At 40.6% G+C, this 19580-nt stretch overlaps 1 protein-coding gene across 1 annotated transcript; it reads right to left on the reverse strand.

Moving 5' to 3' along the window:
• Positions 1–208: 208 nt before the first annotated feature.
• Positions 209–17203, reverse strand: srpx (sushi repeat containing protein, X-linked). Its single transcript, XM_022740772.1, has 10 exons — positions 17122–17203; positions 10452–10508; positions 7968–8156; positions 6711–6887; positions 5132–5258; positions 4887–5008; positions 3732–3911; positions 2366–2499; positions 1050–1171; positions 209–966 (listed from the first exon to the last, which is right to left on the reverse strand). The coding sequence occupies exons 1-10, from the start codon at positions 17180–17182 to the stop codon at positions 783–785; spliced, it is 1353 nt and encodes a 450-aa protein (XP_022596493.1). The 5' UTR covers positions 17183–17203; the 3' UTR covers positions 209–782.
• Between the last annotated feature and the right edge of the window lie 2377 nt (positions 17204–19580).

The following is a 19580-nucleotide window of genomic DNA, read 5'->3' on the forward strand; positions in this document are numbered from 1 at the left end:
CATATACTGACAGGCTTGTATTCATGTAGCATACAGTATTTCTATAATATAAACAGACATACTAAAATACATGGTTCTATTAGCAGGACATGTATCTCCATATATGATATTGTTCCAATTTCTAACAGGTTTATACATATAGGTTATACTTTAGATAGCCTACATATTAGCCTCTTGCATTCACACTGACACAATGAAGATCACATCGTCCGTGAAGACATATTTAATCAGTGTCTTGTAATTTCTGACGTAGATGTACAGATGCACTGTACATAACACACAGTTTTCCATAGAGTGTCAGAGTACATCATTATTAGAGAAATAAGACATAAATATTAGACAGGTGAAAAGTTTTCCAGTTCATACAGTAAAAAGACTTTTTGTACAAAATAGTAAAACATATTTCTGATTTGAAAATATTAATAATAATAATAATAAAACATGTACAGAAAGACAAGACTCAGGAATCAATATGATTGTAACTGTATGACCCATTCCATTTAGTAACCTCTTTCTATAAATCCCCCTGCTTCAGATCAGCACCATGACTGACATCCAAACTTTTGATGGCACACACACTTTACATGCATTCACACACACACACACAGACACACAGTCACACTCACACCTTCAGGATACAGGATTGAATGAGTTCAGGTAGGAGTGTGTGACATGTGGATAGAAATAGAAGATCAGAGCAGGTCCTGTCTGCTGTGACTGAGGAGGAAAAGGATCGAAGATGGTCGACAGTCCATTAGAAGTGCACCGAAGGCCAGGGTGTTTTATGATTGACAGGTCTGACCCGCCTCCTGCTGTAGCAACATCTCATCCTTGCGGGGGGGGAAAGTGTCTATGGTGGTGAATAATTCGGCGGCTGTGATCGGGAACGGGTAGCGTTGCTTGTCCATGCCCTGCTTGTCTACCAGCACCATTTGGAAAGACCTTTGTGGGATCTGGAGCAGTAACCTAGGAAACACATCAGCTCAGTAAGCAGCTGTGGAAAGTGTGTGTGTATGTGTGCGCACATGTATATGTGTGTGTGTGTGTACCTGAGCTGCAGGGCCAGTCCTGGGGGGAGCAGCCTGTGTCGAATTCGTCCAATCTGTGCAGGGTAAGTCCCAACCAGCTCAATTACTGTCACATGCCTCAGGTCCAGTCCACACTGAGCGTGCTGTTCCCACAAGAGAGACAGACGGAGACAGACTGATGTATGAGTTCTATAGCTTTGGTATCGATTCCTGTGCAGGCAAAACAAAACTGAGCACAGCTCATAGCACAGAGGATAATGCTGAACCAAAGATATAATAGACAGAACTTGGGCTGCAACTAATGATTACTGTCATGATTAATTAAAGTCCCCCTCAACTCAAAAATGTGTTCGCTCATTGTTACTTCACTTGGATGTCTGACCTTGAGTGTGATTACAGGTTGCTAAAAGCATTGCGTTTATTTTCCTCAAAAATAAAATATAATGACACACTGATTTATACCGACAACTAGATAGATAGATAGATAGATAGATAGATAGAAAATTAAGTAATACATAGTCTTCATTGAAGAAGGTATTAGCTGACAAATATGTATATTAATCAACACTTAAATGTCCTTATATCAGCTGTAGTTAATTAAATGTTGATGTAATAAACGCTAATGTATGAATGTATCTTGAAAAATCTGCAGAGGTAGTTTCTCCATTGTTATTTTGATCCTAATTTCCCAGAGCCAAAGGGGGGAAAGGCTTTTGTCTGACCAACAGTCCAGCATCCAAAGTTGCTCAATTACACTGATATAAAACAGAGAAAAGTAGCAAGTCCTCATTTTTGAGAAGCGAGAACCTGAGAATATTTGACATTTTTGCTTGAAAATTGTAAAATAGTCAAATTGTCAAAATAGTGACAAATGATATCACAAACAACTCCAGATCACCAAACTACCTGACAGATCTTTCAAGCTATTCACAAACTGACTGTCTTTTAACGCTGGTTTGTCTTTCAGCTGATAACCCAGTCGCTCTGAAACATCAGACATTTAAAGACAGTTCTGACTGAATGGTTACTGACGACGGGAACATTCAGCTCCAGAGCAGCCTTATCAGAGCCAGTGTCAGTATCATTTCTTCATTGCCTTGACATTTTCTGTGCAATGAGACGCCCTCCCCCCTATTTATTTATCACTATGCTTTGTCCTACTTAGGCAGCTGAGCAAGAAAGAAAAACCAAACACATTGTCGTCCCCTTTGTGAGCAGCATAAGAGAGGACACAAATCCCTGCAGTATTGACTTCTATCACTTCTTCACTCCTGCTCTTGCCTCCCATCTCAGTCACCGCGCATACAACCCATGCTGCTCTGTGCGTCATGCCTCACCTGTAAGTTAGTCATCTGGAAGCGATAATTATGATTGGCAGCCGTCGGCGCTGAGATAATGAGAAGCCGTCGCTTCTCATAGAATTGGTCCAGCAGTGCAGCAGCCGTCCGCACTCCCACATTGATGTTCATGGCTGCGATGACATTGAATGTACAATTAAGTGACAATGACACACAGTGCAAGAGCAGACTATTTATCACAACACAATATTACAGCAGATAAAATCAAATAAGAAATTCATGCACCCTTTGTAGTATATTCAACAATGAACGGAACATGCACAATTGAGTATTAATTGCTCATGGTCTTCTGCACAAAGGCTGCAACACAGTCGCTCCCATCTACTACTTTTTCCTGTCTCACAGATACAGACATTCAATAGAAGGGCGTCCAGTATTGATTTTTCCAATCGATGGATAGCAGAGGGGGCCATTTTCACCTCCACTGAGCTCCTCACAGGGAACCAGTTTAGCACAGGTAGGCAAAGTTTATATACTATTGTTCTGTTTATTGCTACTGTGGAAAAAGACAGTAGCTACTTCCAAATTAAAAATAACTGAGAGTCTAAATAGCCCAATCAGATATGGGAATGTAGCCTAAATATTCATGGGGGGGGGGCGGGGGGGGGGGGGGGCCATCTAAATTGTAGAAAAAGTAGTACAAACTATCACAAATATAAGAATGTCCATGTCATTAATGATGTAAATACTTGGAAGGAATACGAGTTATCAACAGATTTTAACCCAAAATAGAGTTCAGAATAAAACCAGATCTAACAGGAGCCTGCTGGAGGACGTGTGGTGAGCAGTTCGCAAATTATATGCCTGTTTTTCGTTGTATCCCAACTTTTGGACCAAAGTTTTTCTTTTTAAAAATAATGTTTTGGAGAAATACTCGTGAATGGATCCCAAGGTTGCAGAACTGCGAGAAATCCCAGAAGATTGTAGACATACATACTTATTCTTTTGGTTACGGTGAGGATGGACGAATGAACAAGTGTGTGAAATATAGAAAGTTACTTATAGAATGAAACTAGGGTCAAAAACATTTGGAAAAAAAAGACACTCATTCATTATAAATAATGTCTTCAGCCCATAAAACTGAAGAATTAATGGTAGTGTTGAAGTCCTCTACTGTTATTATCAACTTCACCTCATATTTGTCTTTTTTTTATTAACTTTTCCTTCTTTTACTTTTTAAACTTTTTCTTTTTCTTTTGTTTGTTTCTGTTTTAACTGAATTTATTCCTGTGTCTGCATTTGTACATTCATTTTGCAAATTGTTCTGAGAAAAAAAATAGAAAGCTTGTTTTGTTTGTGTGTCTGTTTGCGTGTATGAGTGTGTTAATCTGCATGCAGTACGTACGTGAACAGGTTGTATCTGTGCCAGACCAGGTGAGTCCGTACTGACACACTCTGGCAGCGCTGCCCTGTAGCTCGTAGCCGCCGGTGCACTTGAATTCACAATTGGCACCATAGTTGTCTCCATCACTGTCACACTTCATGTAGCCATTGTCTGGGGGAAACAGTGAGCTGCAGCGGCGCACTAAACAGAGACACATGCGACACACAGTGTCAGGAAATATGGGAAGCAACAAGGTTGCATTGAAAGAAAGGAGACAGAAGGATTGACATCAACACAGCATACACATGGAGGGAATTCAGTTTGAATTAATGAATTGTTTTTGTCTTTATTACGCTTCAACCGGAAGAATGAGATTCAAATTTCTTAATCAGAGAGAGTGTCTTAATTCAGAGGCTGGATCCTTTGAAGTTTGTATGATCAGATTGAATAAATTGAATAGGATTAGTCATAATTGGCTAACATGGCCTGCCTCATTCCAAAGGCTCTCACAGATGCAGCCGTTGTCCTTGTCCTTGTCCTTTCTTGTTAAGTCAGGGAGTATCACATTATCACTTTGTGTTTAACAGGTATTTGGTTCAGGTGTTCATTAAAGCCTGGTGAATATATCACAAGAAAAAAACCCGCAGGATGAAGGAGGCCTGACATAAATCCACTAAATGTACTAAATAGTTAGAGTTATATGGAGACATTTTCCATTAACCTACTTCATTCATGGACAGTTGTCCAATTGATTTATGTCATAAATTGTACTTTCTAACTCTACAAGCTGACGAAAGACCATTAATCACACACCGTTAGTTTTTGTCTCTGTGAGCCAAAGGCGCAACTTCTGTCAGCTCCAGAGATTAACCTCTGACCCTTTGCAACAAAAGAGCTCTGTATATCAGTGAAGACCAGAAAATGTAGCACTGTTTTATTTCCATTTAATTTCTTAGTAAATGTCCCACAAAGATCTATGTAATATGATACTAATTATAGGGAAAGTATAGGTGTTTCCGTAAAAGAAAAGCTCCATATTTTGCATGAAAGTCATTATGTACGTTATACTAGAAATGAATATGATATAATTATAAGTGTAACAATTGAACACAGAATAAAGTGTTACCGAGACCCTGCTCCACACAGATTATCAAAGAGCTTCTGTCTCTTACTCACCTCGCACTCTGACAGTGAAGCGGCAGGATCCTTTGTTCCCAGCGCGGTCAAACACAGTGTAGGACATCTTATGGAGCCCCTCGGGGAAGTTTGATTTTGAAGGTTTCCCTTTCAGGATAACACTGCAAAAGACAGATTCAGCTTTAATCTTTCAATGTGATCTCCCTGAATAACAAATTGAAGTGAGTGCACTGAAGCAAAATGTAAGAAAAAGCTTAAAAAGATGTGGAGGAGATGAGACTGACTCTGTAAGGATGCCATCTGCAGTGTCGACACCCTCTGGTGTGTCCCAAGTTACCCTCGCTGTCAGTTTTCCTGGTTCTGCCCATTTGTCCTTCAGATTAGGGCACTTGATTTTAGGGGGATCAATATCTACAGAGAGAGAGAGAGAGAGAGAGAGAGAGAGAGAGAGAGAGAGAGAGAGAGAGAGAGAGAGAGAGAGAAAATATGTATAAAAACTTCAGTAAAGGAACAAATGAGAAAACAAATCTCTAAATCAAATCACATGCTCCACATTTAAATGTACATTCTGTCTTATTACATGGACAACAGATGGAAAATAGGAAATTTGGACAGAGCGGAAAGTGTAACTCCCAAATGACTGTTGGCTAATCCTCACTTCTCTTCACTGTTGCTACACCTGTCAAGCTTTTTCACTCAGCATTTACAGTTTTTTATTATAATGGGAGAAGATTAACCACTTAAAGTTGTGCTAATTTTTGATCCTTTAAATTAATTCAGAGGTAGACAAGAGCAAAGAGGTGCAAAGCTAATTGAGCTAGCATTAGCTCCCAGTGTTGAAAATGTTGTCTCCCACTGACTTTTTTTTATATCTTCCACCATTCATTTTATAGTGAGAACCCTGTAAGAGTCTTGGTGGTTACGTATATGATACTGTGCTAAAAGACTGAGGCTAAAGCTGACATGTCCCCTGCAAAAAGTCAGCATCCTCAGCAGTTAATGTAGAAGAAACAGCTCATTCTTGTATTGCAAGTTAGTAAGTTAGTTAGTAAGTCCTAATAATAATAATACTACTAACTATAAAGAAAAGGGAGAAAACCTAAGGGGGAGGGGTTTAGTGAACAGTAAAAAAGAAAGCAACCACCACATCTTAGCTGTTCAACATCTAGTAGCTATCACCTGAAGCACCATTTACCAACAAACACTGGACATCTAGAATACAGAGTCGAATCATAAAGACAAACAGAGACGCTGAGAGACAGGTCGGTGTGAAAAGTATTTAAGAGATCTGGCTGAACTCTTGGTTTCAATAATTAAAGCACGTTTTGAGGTGACATCAGGAAAATGATTCGCACCAGTGTCCTTACAGACAGACGTTCACAAACAACACTGGTGAGAACATGCTGGCTGTTTCTGTGAGCTCTGAAGGAGTGTGTGTGCTGTGATTATCTACTGTTCACAAGGTCGCAAGATTACACAGCCATTTATATGATCACCTAAGTAGAGCTAAGCCTCTCACAAAAAAAGTAGAGTCATTTTCAGCCTCAGACTCAGGCTGCAAAGAAGCGAAAAGCATTCATCATTATTTGGTGTTGAGAGTATGTGTTTGTGTATGTGTGTCTATGTATATGTCCATGTCTAGAGGCCTGTTTTTTTCCAAACATCAATAATATAACTTTTATATTATGAGGAATAGTCATTGCTGTAGACTTTTATATAGTAGTCTGTAGCTGACATTGCGCCTTAAGCAAGTAATTAAACCAGTCTCCACAGTGTTTTTCCATTGCAGCTCAGAAGTCTGCAGGCTCCAGGTCTCTGTGGGAGACTAAATTCTGCACAAAAGAACAGCACACACAGTCTTACCGACACAGGTGGGAACACCAGCGCTCCACACCTTGCTGTACTGGCAGGTTGCCGTCTTCTGGCCCTTCAGACTGAATCCAGGTGAGCAGAAGAACTCGCAGCGAGAGTTGAAGTAGGAGCCGTCCGAACACTTGTAGCCGCCGTTAGCGGGCATGTCCAGCTTGGCACAGCGGATCTCTGTCAGAGAAGGGTTTTATCTTTACAACCAAACACTAGATCTTCCACCCACCATAGCCCAATAAAAACAAAAACAGAGAACTAGATAACAAACAAACAAACAAACAAACAAACACACAGCTATGACATTCACAATCCTTTTGCAAAAAACTCTTAAAACTGTCTCCAAGTCTTGTTGAATATTTCACCAGAGCAAATTTTATCATAGTGAGTTTTCTCATAGGAAAGGCAGCATCAGAGCGTCTTCAGAGCAACTAATAAGAACCACTCTGTAATCCTCCTGTATCTGTGTATTGATTCGTAAAATTAGTTGAGTTTTTTTTGTTTTTTTGAGATAACGTAAACGATGAATCGCACTGAACTAGATAAATCAAGCTGTAGCATTTACTGAACACATTTATCCTTCAACCCCCCCTCCCACACACAGAGAGATATTTCTTTACCTAACTCAGTGCTGGCTTTTGAGTTGAGAACTATTTTTTTTATTCTTCATTCTGTTCAGATATTTGCAATAAGTTGAACCTGGTAAATGTATTTACTGATTGGCCCATATTATTAAAACTTGGTACTCATCAGCCCTACTCTGTCTAGAAGAAGCCCTAAACCTGAACTTATTCGAGAGCAGCTGTAGTAGTTATACTATTAGTAGTAGTGGCAGTAATTTTCCATCAGGATTCGGAGTTACAATGGAGCAATTCAGCTCAACTGTCCCATGCTCTGAATACCATTTCTTTCCAAAGAGGCTTTCACACCTGCCAAGAACACACTTCTGGGAGAAGTAATGGGCCCATGTAATTGTTTACAAATTTGCTGTATAAACATCAGCCAATTAAAAAAAAAAAAAACTCCAAACATCAGCTGCAGATAGTTTTAAGCCGATGTGCAAGACTTGGATGGAAATCTCTATGACAAGTGAAAAAACATGAGGCTGAAGCTGCAGAATAAACTTGGATGCTCAAAGTTGTAAGGATTACTATTAAAAGTCCACATCAGGCAAACCTAGCATGTAGGTGAGAGACATAATGTGTGTGTGTGTGTGTGTGTGTGTGTGTGTGTGTGTGTGTGTGCGTGCGTGGTCACCTCGGCAGGCATAGTTAGAGGACCAGTGTTTGCTGGCCATACACACCACCTCTGAGCTCTGGGCCTCGTATCCCTGCTTACAACGGATTTTACAGCGGGTCCCCATCACATTCCTGTAGTGCTCTCCTCTGGGTGTGCGACAGCTCACGTCACCATGTTTCACCTTAATGGGCGCGCACCACGGGGTCCCTAAAAATGGAAGGAAAGACAACTACGCTGACCTTTTCTCCACCGCATCAAGGCATTATACATTTTTTTTATAGCATGACCTTAAACTCAGCAGCACAAAATGGGAGAGAAGGTTGCTGATATCAGTATTCAACATGAGCTCAATAATCTCTTACCTGGAGATTATAAAAGCTAAAACAGACTTCCTTATACTGTAAGTGTGAAAACCCGCCCATCATCTGAGTTCAGACAGATACGGTGGATTTCTGATTACCTTATCTGCGACTTGCCTTAATCCAACAGTGTCTCATGAGGCACAGAAGGTAGTCTCACTTGAGGAAAAGACAGATGTGTGGTGATGTGTAGGGAGCACAGAGAGAGTGGGAAAATCTCCACACAGATAGAAGTCTGTGTTGAGAGTTCAGCTGTTAAACTATTACTATTGACAGTGATCACACTACTGATTTGAACTCTCAGCTTTCCCTGCATCCCTTCAAAGATTTTGTCTTTCTGAAATGATGATGCTGAATAGACCAACCACAGACGCATCAGTTTTATTTTAGCACAATAGAGTCCTAATTAAAGGAATAGATGCATGTCTGTGTCCACTTCTGTTGAGTGAATATTCAGAGTTTGGTTGATCTATTAACTCGAGGAAGGTCACAGTGTCCTGATTCACGCACACATCTGCACACTAATGTTTTTGTCTACTGATATTTTTCATCTCCTCAGTGGAGTGGAAGCCACAGCGGACACACACAGCTTTGTGTATGAAATGATTTATCGGTAACTGTGTTTTCTAATACACTTTGCTGCATGTTGTTATTATTCATACACCAACTTTTCCACCTCAGGCAAGCGTAAAAAAAATTTTTTGCAATATTTTGACGTTTGGTCCTGCCAATAAGAAACAAGAGCCATCTATAAAGCACATTAATTAACATGTTGTATCTCATTTGTTCACTCCAGGCAAAACCCTAAGAGTAAAAATGACAAATTGCCATTTCATGGGGTATTATGTCATGGACTACTACTTAGCCAGCAAACAATGGAGACTGCAACAAGTTACTGGTCCTGACCAAGAAATAGTCCAGCACACAATCCCCCAATTTAACAAAAAAAACAAAAATAAAACATATTTCCTATAATGTCAAACTATTCTTTAAGACAACTATGTTTGCTTTCAACTTGTCTCCTCCCACGGCGGATACCTCTGCCCATCTCTACAATGCTTGCGCAACAATTCCTTGTTTTATGCCAAGTTTGAGGGGCCACAAGGTCCGTTTCCAATACATGGAAATCAAAATCTGCAGTTTATTTCCTGCTGGCTCATGACAAGCACTCAGCCCTGTGGTCCAACACATACACACATACTGTATGCACACACTTGGAGAGGAGAATACACACCGGGCAGGCTTAGGCTAATTTCCAGTTGGAATAGAAATGAGTATTCATTACACTGCAAGCCTCCCTTGCTCCCTCTCTCTATGCGTGTGTGTGCATTGGCAAAGTCTCCAGAGCCACTGAGTGAGAGAAAATAACACTACATTTGAGCTTTTACACAAGGGGAGAGTTTGGTTTGGCCTGGACGATAATGTTCCGTGTCTAACTGACCCCGAATTTCAAGCGGGAAGCTACTTTGACATAACTGTGTCATTTTACATAACTGGCTGAACTACCTTCCGTTAAATTACGGCTCTTTAAAGAAACAGGGACATTAAAAAAAAATACAGTCCTTCTAATTTTAATCCTGTGTGCCTGTGTATTATTACTCTCCGTATTGTATTAAATCTCTTCTCTCTCCCTGTAAAACATTAAATTATTTTCAACGGCACATCTTGAACCCTCGGACGTATAAATACATGATTACAATTAAATGTTATTCAGGGAAACTAGCTTCACACTTGACTGTTAACTAGCAGAGCAGCAGTGTCAGAGGTGAGTGTTTGGATCTGAGTCATGGTTGTGCTCAAACTTATACCTGTCCCTGGTGAAGGAGGTGTGGGTGGAGCTCCGTGTTAGCCATGCCATGGCCACTTTTGAGCAATCAATCAAATCTGAAGGATCTTATTCAGATCCTCTAAATCACTCTGAAATCTCTCACATTACAGAAGATGGAGTTGCTCTCGCTGCCATTTCTCTGAGACTTTAAACTAAAGGAACTAAGTTAACTCTCAAAGAGGGATTGGTCTCAAGCTGGAACACTCCCTACCATGAAAGAATATAATATAAAAAATATAAGATTTCATAATGCATCTACTGCATGTATGCGTGCGTGTGTGTTCTCGTCAAGTGTCAAACCAAGCATGTAGTCACCTTTATATCTACGAGAATACCAGTCCTCATCGTCTCCGTAGCCGTACTGTCCTGATCCTGGGGGTGAAAGAGAAAAAAAAAAAGAAAAGCAACTAATGTGATGAAAAAAGAGCTGCATCCAAGAGGTTAGGCAATGTTTGAAAGTATTGTCCTGGGCTGACGTATGGGAGCTTTTTCTCTTTTTTTTTTTTTTTTTTACAGCAAAGCAGCACCAAGCTTAAAAACATTGCTTAACTTTTCATTTGAACCAGACTCCAGGGGGGTGATCTGGATCTTTTGGACAGGACACATGCAGAAAAGAAAAAAACCTCAAAAGATCCTCTTTTTCCAGCTCGTTTGGAAAAGTTAATCTGTTTAACACAAAGATTCACTCTGCGACCCCATATTGTGATTGGTAGAAATGAAAGGAGTATGTTGAAACTTTTTTTGTTCCAAAACAGCTCCCATGGATCATACTTACCGTAGACAGCAATCCATTTTCAGCTTTAACAGTGAACACATTTGTGAGACAGAGCTAAATATATTCAGAGCATAAAACAGCAGCATTCAAGAGGAACTGAAATGTTTCTGAGTGGTGGCTGCAGAGCTGGTGGAGGACACAGCTGAGCAGCACTGGTAAAAGACAAATGTGAAGGGAATTGTGATGAGCAAGGAGGATTATTTAAGGACAGAGGAAGGAGGGATGGGGGGGGGCAGGTCAGGAGGCAATAAAAACAGAGAGGAAAGAGGAAATGGGTGAGGAAGGGGTTAAATGAAGGGGGAGGGGTGTTCAACCTGGGATGTTATGAACCCTGGTGTGAATGCATCCTCTGTTCAGGATCCAAAAGGGAGGAGTGTTCAACCTTCTCCAGCTTCAGATATCAGCCGCATGTTGGTCAGTGAACCTGATACTGTGAGCACATCTCCCGCCCCGTTCCCTATTCCTCATCATGGCTTTTCAGTCAGTTTCATAAAAGCTGGTCTGGACCATAATGCTGCAAGTCATCTAATACACACTCACACGCACGCACACACACACACACACACACACACACACACACACACACATACACACACACACACACACAACAAGCTTTGAGGTTTTAGATGTCGGATCACACAGCATGGATTGTACAGAGAGAACCCACAGACTGAGTGAGTCAGATTTAGCTGTCTAATGGGAAAACTTTAGTGTCTGCTTCTTAATGGGGAAATGGAGGGAGGGAGAGAAAGGTATGTCTGGTGTGTGTGTGTGTGTGTGTGTGTGTGTGTGTGTGTGTGTGTGTGTGTGTGTGTGTGTGTGTGTGTGTGTGTGTGTGTGTGTGTCTCCTCTTCAAAATGAACATCAATTAGATCAGTTCTATAACAATTTGCAGCCAAGCAAATAAGATATGACAATATGAAGGGAGGCTACTTGTCTCTGATTGGCTGGTAGGTGTTGCCAGAAACGATGACATGGAAATTAGTTTTAAAATTATAATCCATAAAATTCTTATAAAATTTTTCATACTATTTCTATCTAAATGAATGAAAAAATGCCCTTTGTCATTAAGTTTTACTTTTTAATGTACCACATCTTATTGGCTGATGAACATAACCACCACATAACTGTCAAATATTGTATTACTGTATATATACAGTGAGGTGAAAGTCTGTCACCACTTCCCCATACAAGTGAATGGGAAAGTGGATCCTGCTGTATAGTTTTTAACAAGCCAAGTAAAACAGCCTGGAACAAACATTTAACTTGATCAGACTGTATAAACCTACAGACACATTACCACATCCTCGATCAACACTAAACAAGTAACCAAACTCTGTAATGACTAAGATACAGATACAGCTACTGACATTATCAGTGGTCCTGTTATTTAATTTCGGTCAGTAGAAAACATATTTAAAGGTTGTAAACAATCTAAACAAAAACATAAAATCATCAGATCATAAACAAAATCCACAGAGAATGAGAATCATTCCCAGCACAGGAACTAACCACAGGTTCCTGATACATAAAGCTCAGTCCTGACACGTAATCAATATCTCTCCAGGAAAAGAAGAAAAGGGTCCAAAACGCCATTATAAATATCTTAAAATAAAATCACTGATAAAGATGGCACATCATTTTGCCACTCTTGCCTCCAGCAGGTATCAAACTGTGGATGCACCATGGACTTGTTGACTGAGAACAAGAAGACCGAGACAATTCAGCAAAGCAAATGTTAACTTTCAAAGATTTTGTAAACACTTGTATATATTTTTTTCTTTGATGAGCATCTATTACTTGGCTTTATTCAGGCACTATGATAATTGTCTACATAATATTTAGACATCTGAGGTGAAGTAATACGCAAGAAATATGTAAACAATAACACGTGAAACAGAACTTCAGACAGAACTAAAGGACGAATTTAGTTAATGTTTATTGTTCATTTTCTTGAACTGTTTTTTCTTTTGGCCTTTGCATCCATATTTTTTTGGTTAAGACTTCTTCTCTCTCCAAAGTAACCAGGAGGACATATACAGACAACCGGAGCAGTGTGAACTCTGTAAACCTCCCAGAAGTATGACTCAACAAAACTCTCTCCTTTGGTGGTGCAGTATGTGAAGTCATCTTTGTGTAAAAGGTCTATGATACAAGGCTTTGAAACACTTCCGTAAAACTCTTTTTGGTGTATGCTGTGAATTATCTACTTTCCTTGATACATCCTTGATGTCTTCACCTGCAGATCTAACCTGTTGGCTGCTGTTCCTCTCCTTGTCTGTAGGTGGCGCAGGCTCGACCGGACCTCCAGGCTTGAAACTGATTAAATTGGCTAAACCTGATGTGTCCTCATTGATAAAAAAGGATTTCATATTCAAACAAGTCCGAGCCAAGACCATGCGATCTGAGACTAATCTTCACTTCTATCTAATAAATCTGTCAACATGATGTGGCTGGATCAGCAGCCGGCGTCATCTTCCTGCTCAACTCTACTACTTCAAAAGAGTTCTCGGCAAGAAAGATGTCAAAATGTTACTAGTGCAGGCAGCGCAAAACCTCTGGGAGTGAATAAGCTTTAAATTACAGAGCCTGATATTCCAATTAGCTTTTCTCTGAGGGCCTGTAATACAAACTGTCATTATGTGGAAGCTCACTCCCTTGTTGAAGTATGGCTACAGGCTGAGTAGAGTAGAAGAGAGCAGAAAATAAAAAGGAATGTCATTTCTTCATCACTCAACTCAACTTGCCGTGATTACAGAGTTATATAACTTCTCCTGGAGCACTAATGATTTCTGTTCCAGTTGTACTGTGTAACCAACACGTCTGCTGCTGCTTTAATCACATCAGCTGTCTGTGACCCTGAGGAACAAACTCCTGCTGTTTATCTTATTAGCACTTTACAATAGGTACACCAATTCATAAGTAGTTACAGTAATGGACTCATAGCTCGCCACAATATATTGTATTACTGGTGAAAAATAAACTTGCCTGAATCATACAGCTATATGTTACAGAAATATGTCCTATACTTTATCTATTTGTATACTTTTTATGTATCTACTTATACTTTATCCATTCATCTGGCTAGCATCTAGTGTCACTGTTCTACAATATTTATACATAAACATTCATGTTTATTGTGAGAGCTCTGCTGTCTCTGGTTTGTGTCATTCATAAAATACTACTGCATTTCCATTAAAGGCTCTGGAGCTACTTGGCAGTTCAGCAGGAGATCCAAAAATGAAGAGCAACAGAGTAAACTCAGAATGATTCATCTAAGCGTTCAAGATGTAGACTCACACTCCGAAACAGATCGTTTCACAGCGCTGTATTATTACAGCATGTATCTGTCTCTTCTTAGAGCTGCGCTAATCCATAGTTTTTTAATTAACAATGGACCAAATGACTAATGTGAACGGGAATGCTCAAGGTGACAAACCCACAGAGAGTTATCAGCTGCCTCTGCAGTTTCCCTCAGCGTGAACAACAGAGTATTTTACACTACGCATTAAAAGGGCTCTATCTGACACAGTTCTTTAAATACTGATGTAAACCTACTCAAACGAAAGTTAAGCAGAGGCGCACCATCAAAAGAGGCAAATTAGGCAAATGCTTAGGGCACCAAAGGGGAAAATGGGCCCCCGAAGGCCCCTCATATTGGCACCTTTTGCAATGACAACTATAAACCCCCTTAAACCTCCCATAAAGACATTATACAGTGCAATGCTGTTGCCCCTGATGATGTGTGCTGTAGCTAGCATCTACCCATTGCCTGCATGAGGCATTCAGGGAATATCTGTAAATTATAGCATCTACAAAGAGTCTGGATTCGAGGCGTTTGGGGAACTTCTGTCAATAGCAGCATCGGTGTCTTTGCCTGGAGCCCCCCACTGTCTGGGCTCCCCACTGAAATTAAGACCTGGCACTTAGTAGTAGTAGTATCCATTACTTCATTTGACATTCAATATGCTCAGGCTCAGAGAAAAAAGAACAAAAAATATCCAATTACTTGGGTCTGGACTGTATTAATCAGAAAGACAACACAACCAAATTGATTTTATAAGGCGATAATGATGTTTTTATGTTGCCGTTGACGAGTCAGCTATTTTCATCTTTTTATTAGATTGGATAGTGTATGTTATAATCCTACAGTTCCAAATGTTTTTAGATTGGCTGTAACAGATTGTTCTTACACAGCGTTTCTTACATACAGTACGGCCTATCTAGAGATGGGAATGTTGATGAGATGCCCCACCACTTTGTTTTATACTGAAATATCTCAACAGCTATTGGATGTACCGTCATGAGATTTTGTTCAGGCGTTCATGGTCCCCAGCTGATTAATCCTAATGACTTTGGTGATTCCCTGACTTTTTCTCAAGGGCCATGAGGTTAACATTTTTAGCTGAACTACATACAAATACGTTCAGTGAAACTCGAGGAGCGGACATTGCCCCTGTGTTCTGACCAGGCATGCTGTAGCAATCAGCCACTAACTCCTTTTTATCTATTCATTAATTAACAGTCAGAACCTGACATGGTCATTAGGCATTCCTTTATAATTATTCAGAAAGTCTTGCACTTTTTTCCTGCAGCCACACAACTGTAGACAAGAGTGACTGCTCTGCACGAATAGTGCTCTCTGGCATTTCCCCAAGTTACTCCCTGTGTGGAGGATCTTTCAGCTCCTGACCCACATCAGTACAAGAATCATCATGGAAAATGTGATCAGACTTTTACGAACACTTGCTGCAGAGTGGTTCTGGTTTTTAAAAGAAACCCATATTTCAAACATTTCCCACCCAGTTTTAGGCACGCACACACAACTGATAAAGGGGCAAATTGACCCCCGGAACAAACACAAACATACCCCTGTAAAATAAACTCCTCGTAAACACACACACACACCCACACACATACACACACACACGCCACAAGTACAGACCAGACTCCTGACTTTCAGCTCAACAAGCAGTTTTTAGTCTGTCAGTGTAAATCTGCTCGGCAGCTTGTGTTCATGTTTCAGCCTGTATGATCATACAGCAGCGGTGAGCCACTCTCAAACCATCTACAGGCACACAGCCACAACGCACACGCGCGCACACACACGCACACACACACACACACACACACACACTCACACTCACACACACATACACATATACACACACACACACACACACACACACACAAACAGAGAGACTACTCCTCCATCCAAACTTGAGCTTTGAAGTCAATTCAGCTCTTCACTGCAGGCGACAGGCTCTGCTCTGTCTGGCTCCATCTCTCTCCGTATAGCCTGTACATTTTCTTCTGTTGGATGATAGCTATCTTATCAATCTGTCAATTATTATTCTTGATTTATCATTTCTTTCTATAAAAGGTGAGAGAGTATTGAAAAATGTCCATCAAATGTTCCCAGAGTCTGAGGTGATATCATTAAATGTCTTGCCCAAAACCCAAAGATACTCTAGTCACAATGACATCAAACAAAGAAAAAAAATGAGATGGAATCAAAGAATATTTGGGATGTTTGCAAGAAAAAATTATTTAGATGACTAATTGATTATCAAAATAAGTGGTTTCCAGTTAGTTTTCTAGCAATCGACTCATTTTTTGATCAATTAATCCCGATTGTTGCAGCTGTACTTTAGTGTGTGTGTCTGAGAAAGAGGACTCCTTCTGTGTTTACTCAACACCAGGAGAGGAACTCATCAGTAAAGTACAGTGACCACTTCCAGACCAGGCCACAGTCACCAGATGGTAAAGTCCTTTGCAGTAGGTTGATTCAAATGACTGATGAATAGGTCGCTCTTAGTGAAGCAGTGAAAGCGCAGGCAAGGAAAAACTTCCAGTACACTGCAGCTACAGGGTTTTCATTAGTGGCACAGTCTGAGCTCTGTGCAGAGAAACGTCCCCCAGATGCACACTGCACTCCCCCCGCTTTCCACCCCCTCCACGTAAACACAGCAGCGGTTCACCAAAAACCAGCGATGGGGATAAGAAGCCTCAAACACATGCGCAAATTTGAAACAAAAATATTTTCCCAATCAGATCTGTGTTTAATATAAATCCAACCTCAATCCAGTGATATCAAACTTTTTCAACACACAGAGAAAAGATAAACTGTTTGATAATGTGGATCAATCTGGTCCCAGCGGGGTTAACAATGTCACTCAGTGGTGAATGAGGGCCTTCAACGGCTCTTACCTTCATACCCGGAGCAGAAACAGAGCTGGACAAACAGGAGCACCAGCAGCCACATGTCCATATTGAGGCGCGGGACGGACGCTCTTCGACATGTGAATGGGAGCTTGCTTGCAGGAAAACTTGCAGTGCATTCCTGCTTTCCAAAGGCCCGCCTCTTGCTCCAGAAACAAGGGAGGATTCTCCTAATACAGTCAGGCTCGGCCACCGGCATGGGGCGAGACAGATATAGTGAAGACGGGGCCAATTCCTGTTGGTAAACTGTGACATGTTCTCCATTATCTCCACAAGTGAAATGAACCCGCTTATAAAAAGTAGTCCCTGAAGTCAGATATTGTTTACTGTACCTAAGTAATTAAGCTTAGAGGTACTTGTAATTGAGAATTCATGCCATCGTGAACATAAAAAACAAGATCAGATGGTGAAATTTTAAGCAACTTTATAAATCAGACCTATGGTTCCTAATCTGGGGGGTCAGACCCAGTCAACAGGACACAAGATAAATCTCAAGGGTGCCCAGATAATGAATGGGATAGGACAAAATTATGTGTTTTTCAAATATATTTTCTCTGAGTTTTCTCTACGTTTTTTTTTTTGTTGTTGTTGTTGGTTAAGATTTCTTTGACATCTTTGCCCTTTTCAACAGCTGACTTTGTAGATAAAGACTGGAAACAAGGGCAGAGGGGGGAGAGTTCACCAATCAGCTACCAGCCCAGAAATCTGTTGTTTGCTCATCTTTCTTAAATCAGCTATGTATAAAATAATTGTTGTTGTTGTTTATGATCATTGCATATTAATATTCCAGTATATTAAGCACATGGGAAGATGAAGGTTGAGAGTGTCATCACTGGTCGGTAGCTCCACTCTGTTCTTTAGGACCAGTTCATGTATGTATATCCCAGAAGCTGTTCAATATCGCTCTCTCCTCTCCTCGTCAGTGAGGAGCAGCAGTAAGACAGTGATGGTGCACAGTTGAAAGATTTTTCAGTTTCAAACATTTGGTACTAAGTTTACTCCCTGCTTTGCTGTTTGCTAATGATGTGAAGATCTTACATGAAGTCATGCTTGATCCAAATTGTTTCCTGGCAACGCTTTTCTGATTCACTGCCCTATAGTAACCATACTGGCTTGATATTTATATGGCAGCCTTCTGTAGCTCATTATTATTTTATTTCTGCACATACAAAAGAATGCACAGCGGGAAAGCTTGGTGAAAGTACAGAGCTGTTGAAAGACTAACCACTGTTTAATTTTCTCCTCCACAAGCACAAGGTTGGGTTAAAGACCCTGCGTAGAGTGAGTGTGTGTGTGTGTGTGTGTGTGTGTGTGTGGGTGTGTGTGTGTGTGTGTGTGTGTGTGTGTGGGTGTGTGTGTGTGTGTGTGTGTGTGTGTGTGGGTGTGTGTGTGTGTGTGTGTGTGTGTGTGTGGGTGTGTGTGTGTGTGTGTGTGTGTGTGTGTGGGTGTGTGTGTGTGTGTGTGTGTGTGTGTGCGCGTGTGTGTGTGTGTGCGTTGAGGGGGCGAGTCAACACATGAAGTTGTTGAAGTGTTCCTTGTCTTGACGGGAAACAGGAAAGGGAGGCGTGTGGTGATGTGAGTGCTAGAGGATCTCCTGAGCTGTAATTACATGTGGGGTTCAGCCAACTGTTACGCCTGCATAAGCTGAAATGTCCCTCTCAGGTCGGGTGAAGAAAGGGTTAACTGACTCCATCTTTACTCACTTGGCTCTGAGGGATTGGTCTGACACCTTGATGAGGTGTTACAGGCAATGATTTTGGATTAAGATCGACTCTGGATTTTGTTTTGTTGTGTTTAACTGGTGTTTACACGGATCTCCACTGAGCTGGTGTTCTCATTGTCTGTGATTTGAAGAATCTTTTAAGGTTTAAGCATTTTGAAAGCATTGTTTTTGATGCTACCGTACATACAGTTCTCTTATAAAGCATGTAATTACTGCAGGCATTTTCTCACTATGAAGGGAGTGAATAGCACAGACACATTAGTGGGGTGTGATTTTGGTGCGGCATGTACAATATGAACATTCGCCACCTATGGTTCACTCTGAGGTCTCAAAGGTGTAAAATCATCTAAACCATGGATGATGATTTAACAATATCCAGGCAGAAACAAGGAATATGAATGTATTTAGTATGTATGAGAACATATACAGTTATTCTTCTTGTTGTTGCATGACCAATGATATACTGTACATATTTATATTTTTTACAGGATGTTTTATGATATTCTGTATTTTTCTTACTGTCAACAAACACAAGTACTGCCTACGTAGCCAATGCCTGATATGGCTTATTTCTCTGTGCCATGGAGCTCTGTTGTTGTCTGCTGAAGGGGAACTGTGCTGATTTTACACATCAAAGTCTGTTTACAGGTCTGTGGGATTACTGCTACATATATGAAAATCAAGTTGTATTGTGTCTCCAGCGGGAGTTGTGTGAAGTCTGACG

This window comes from Seriola dumerili, unplaced genomic scaffold, assembly GCF_002260705.1.
Source record: "Seriola dumerili isolate Sdu_G_001 unplaced genomic scaffold, Sdu_1.0 BDQW01000052.1, whole genome shotgun sequence".
Taxonomy (NCBI): Eukaryota; Metazoa; Chordata; class Actinopteri; order Carangiformes; family Carangidae; genus Seriola; species Seriola dumerili.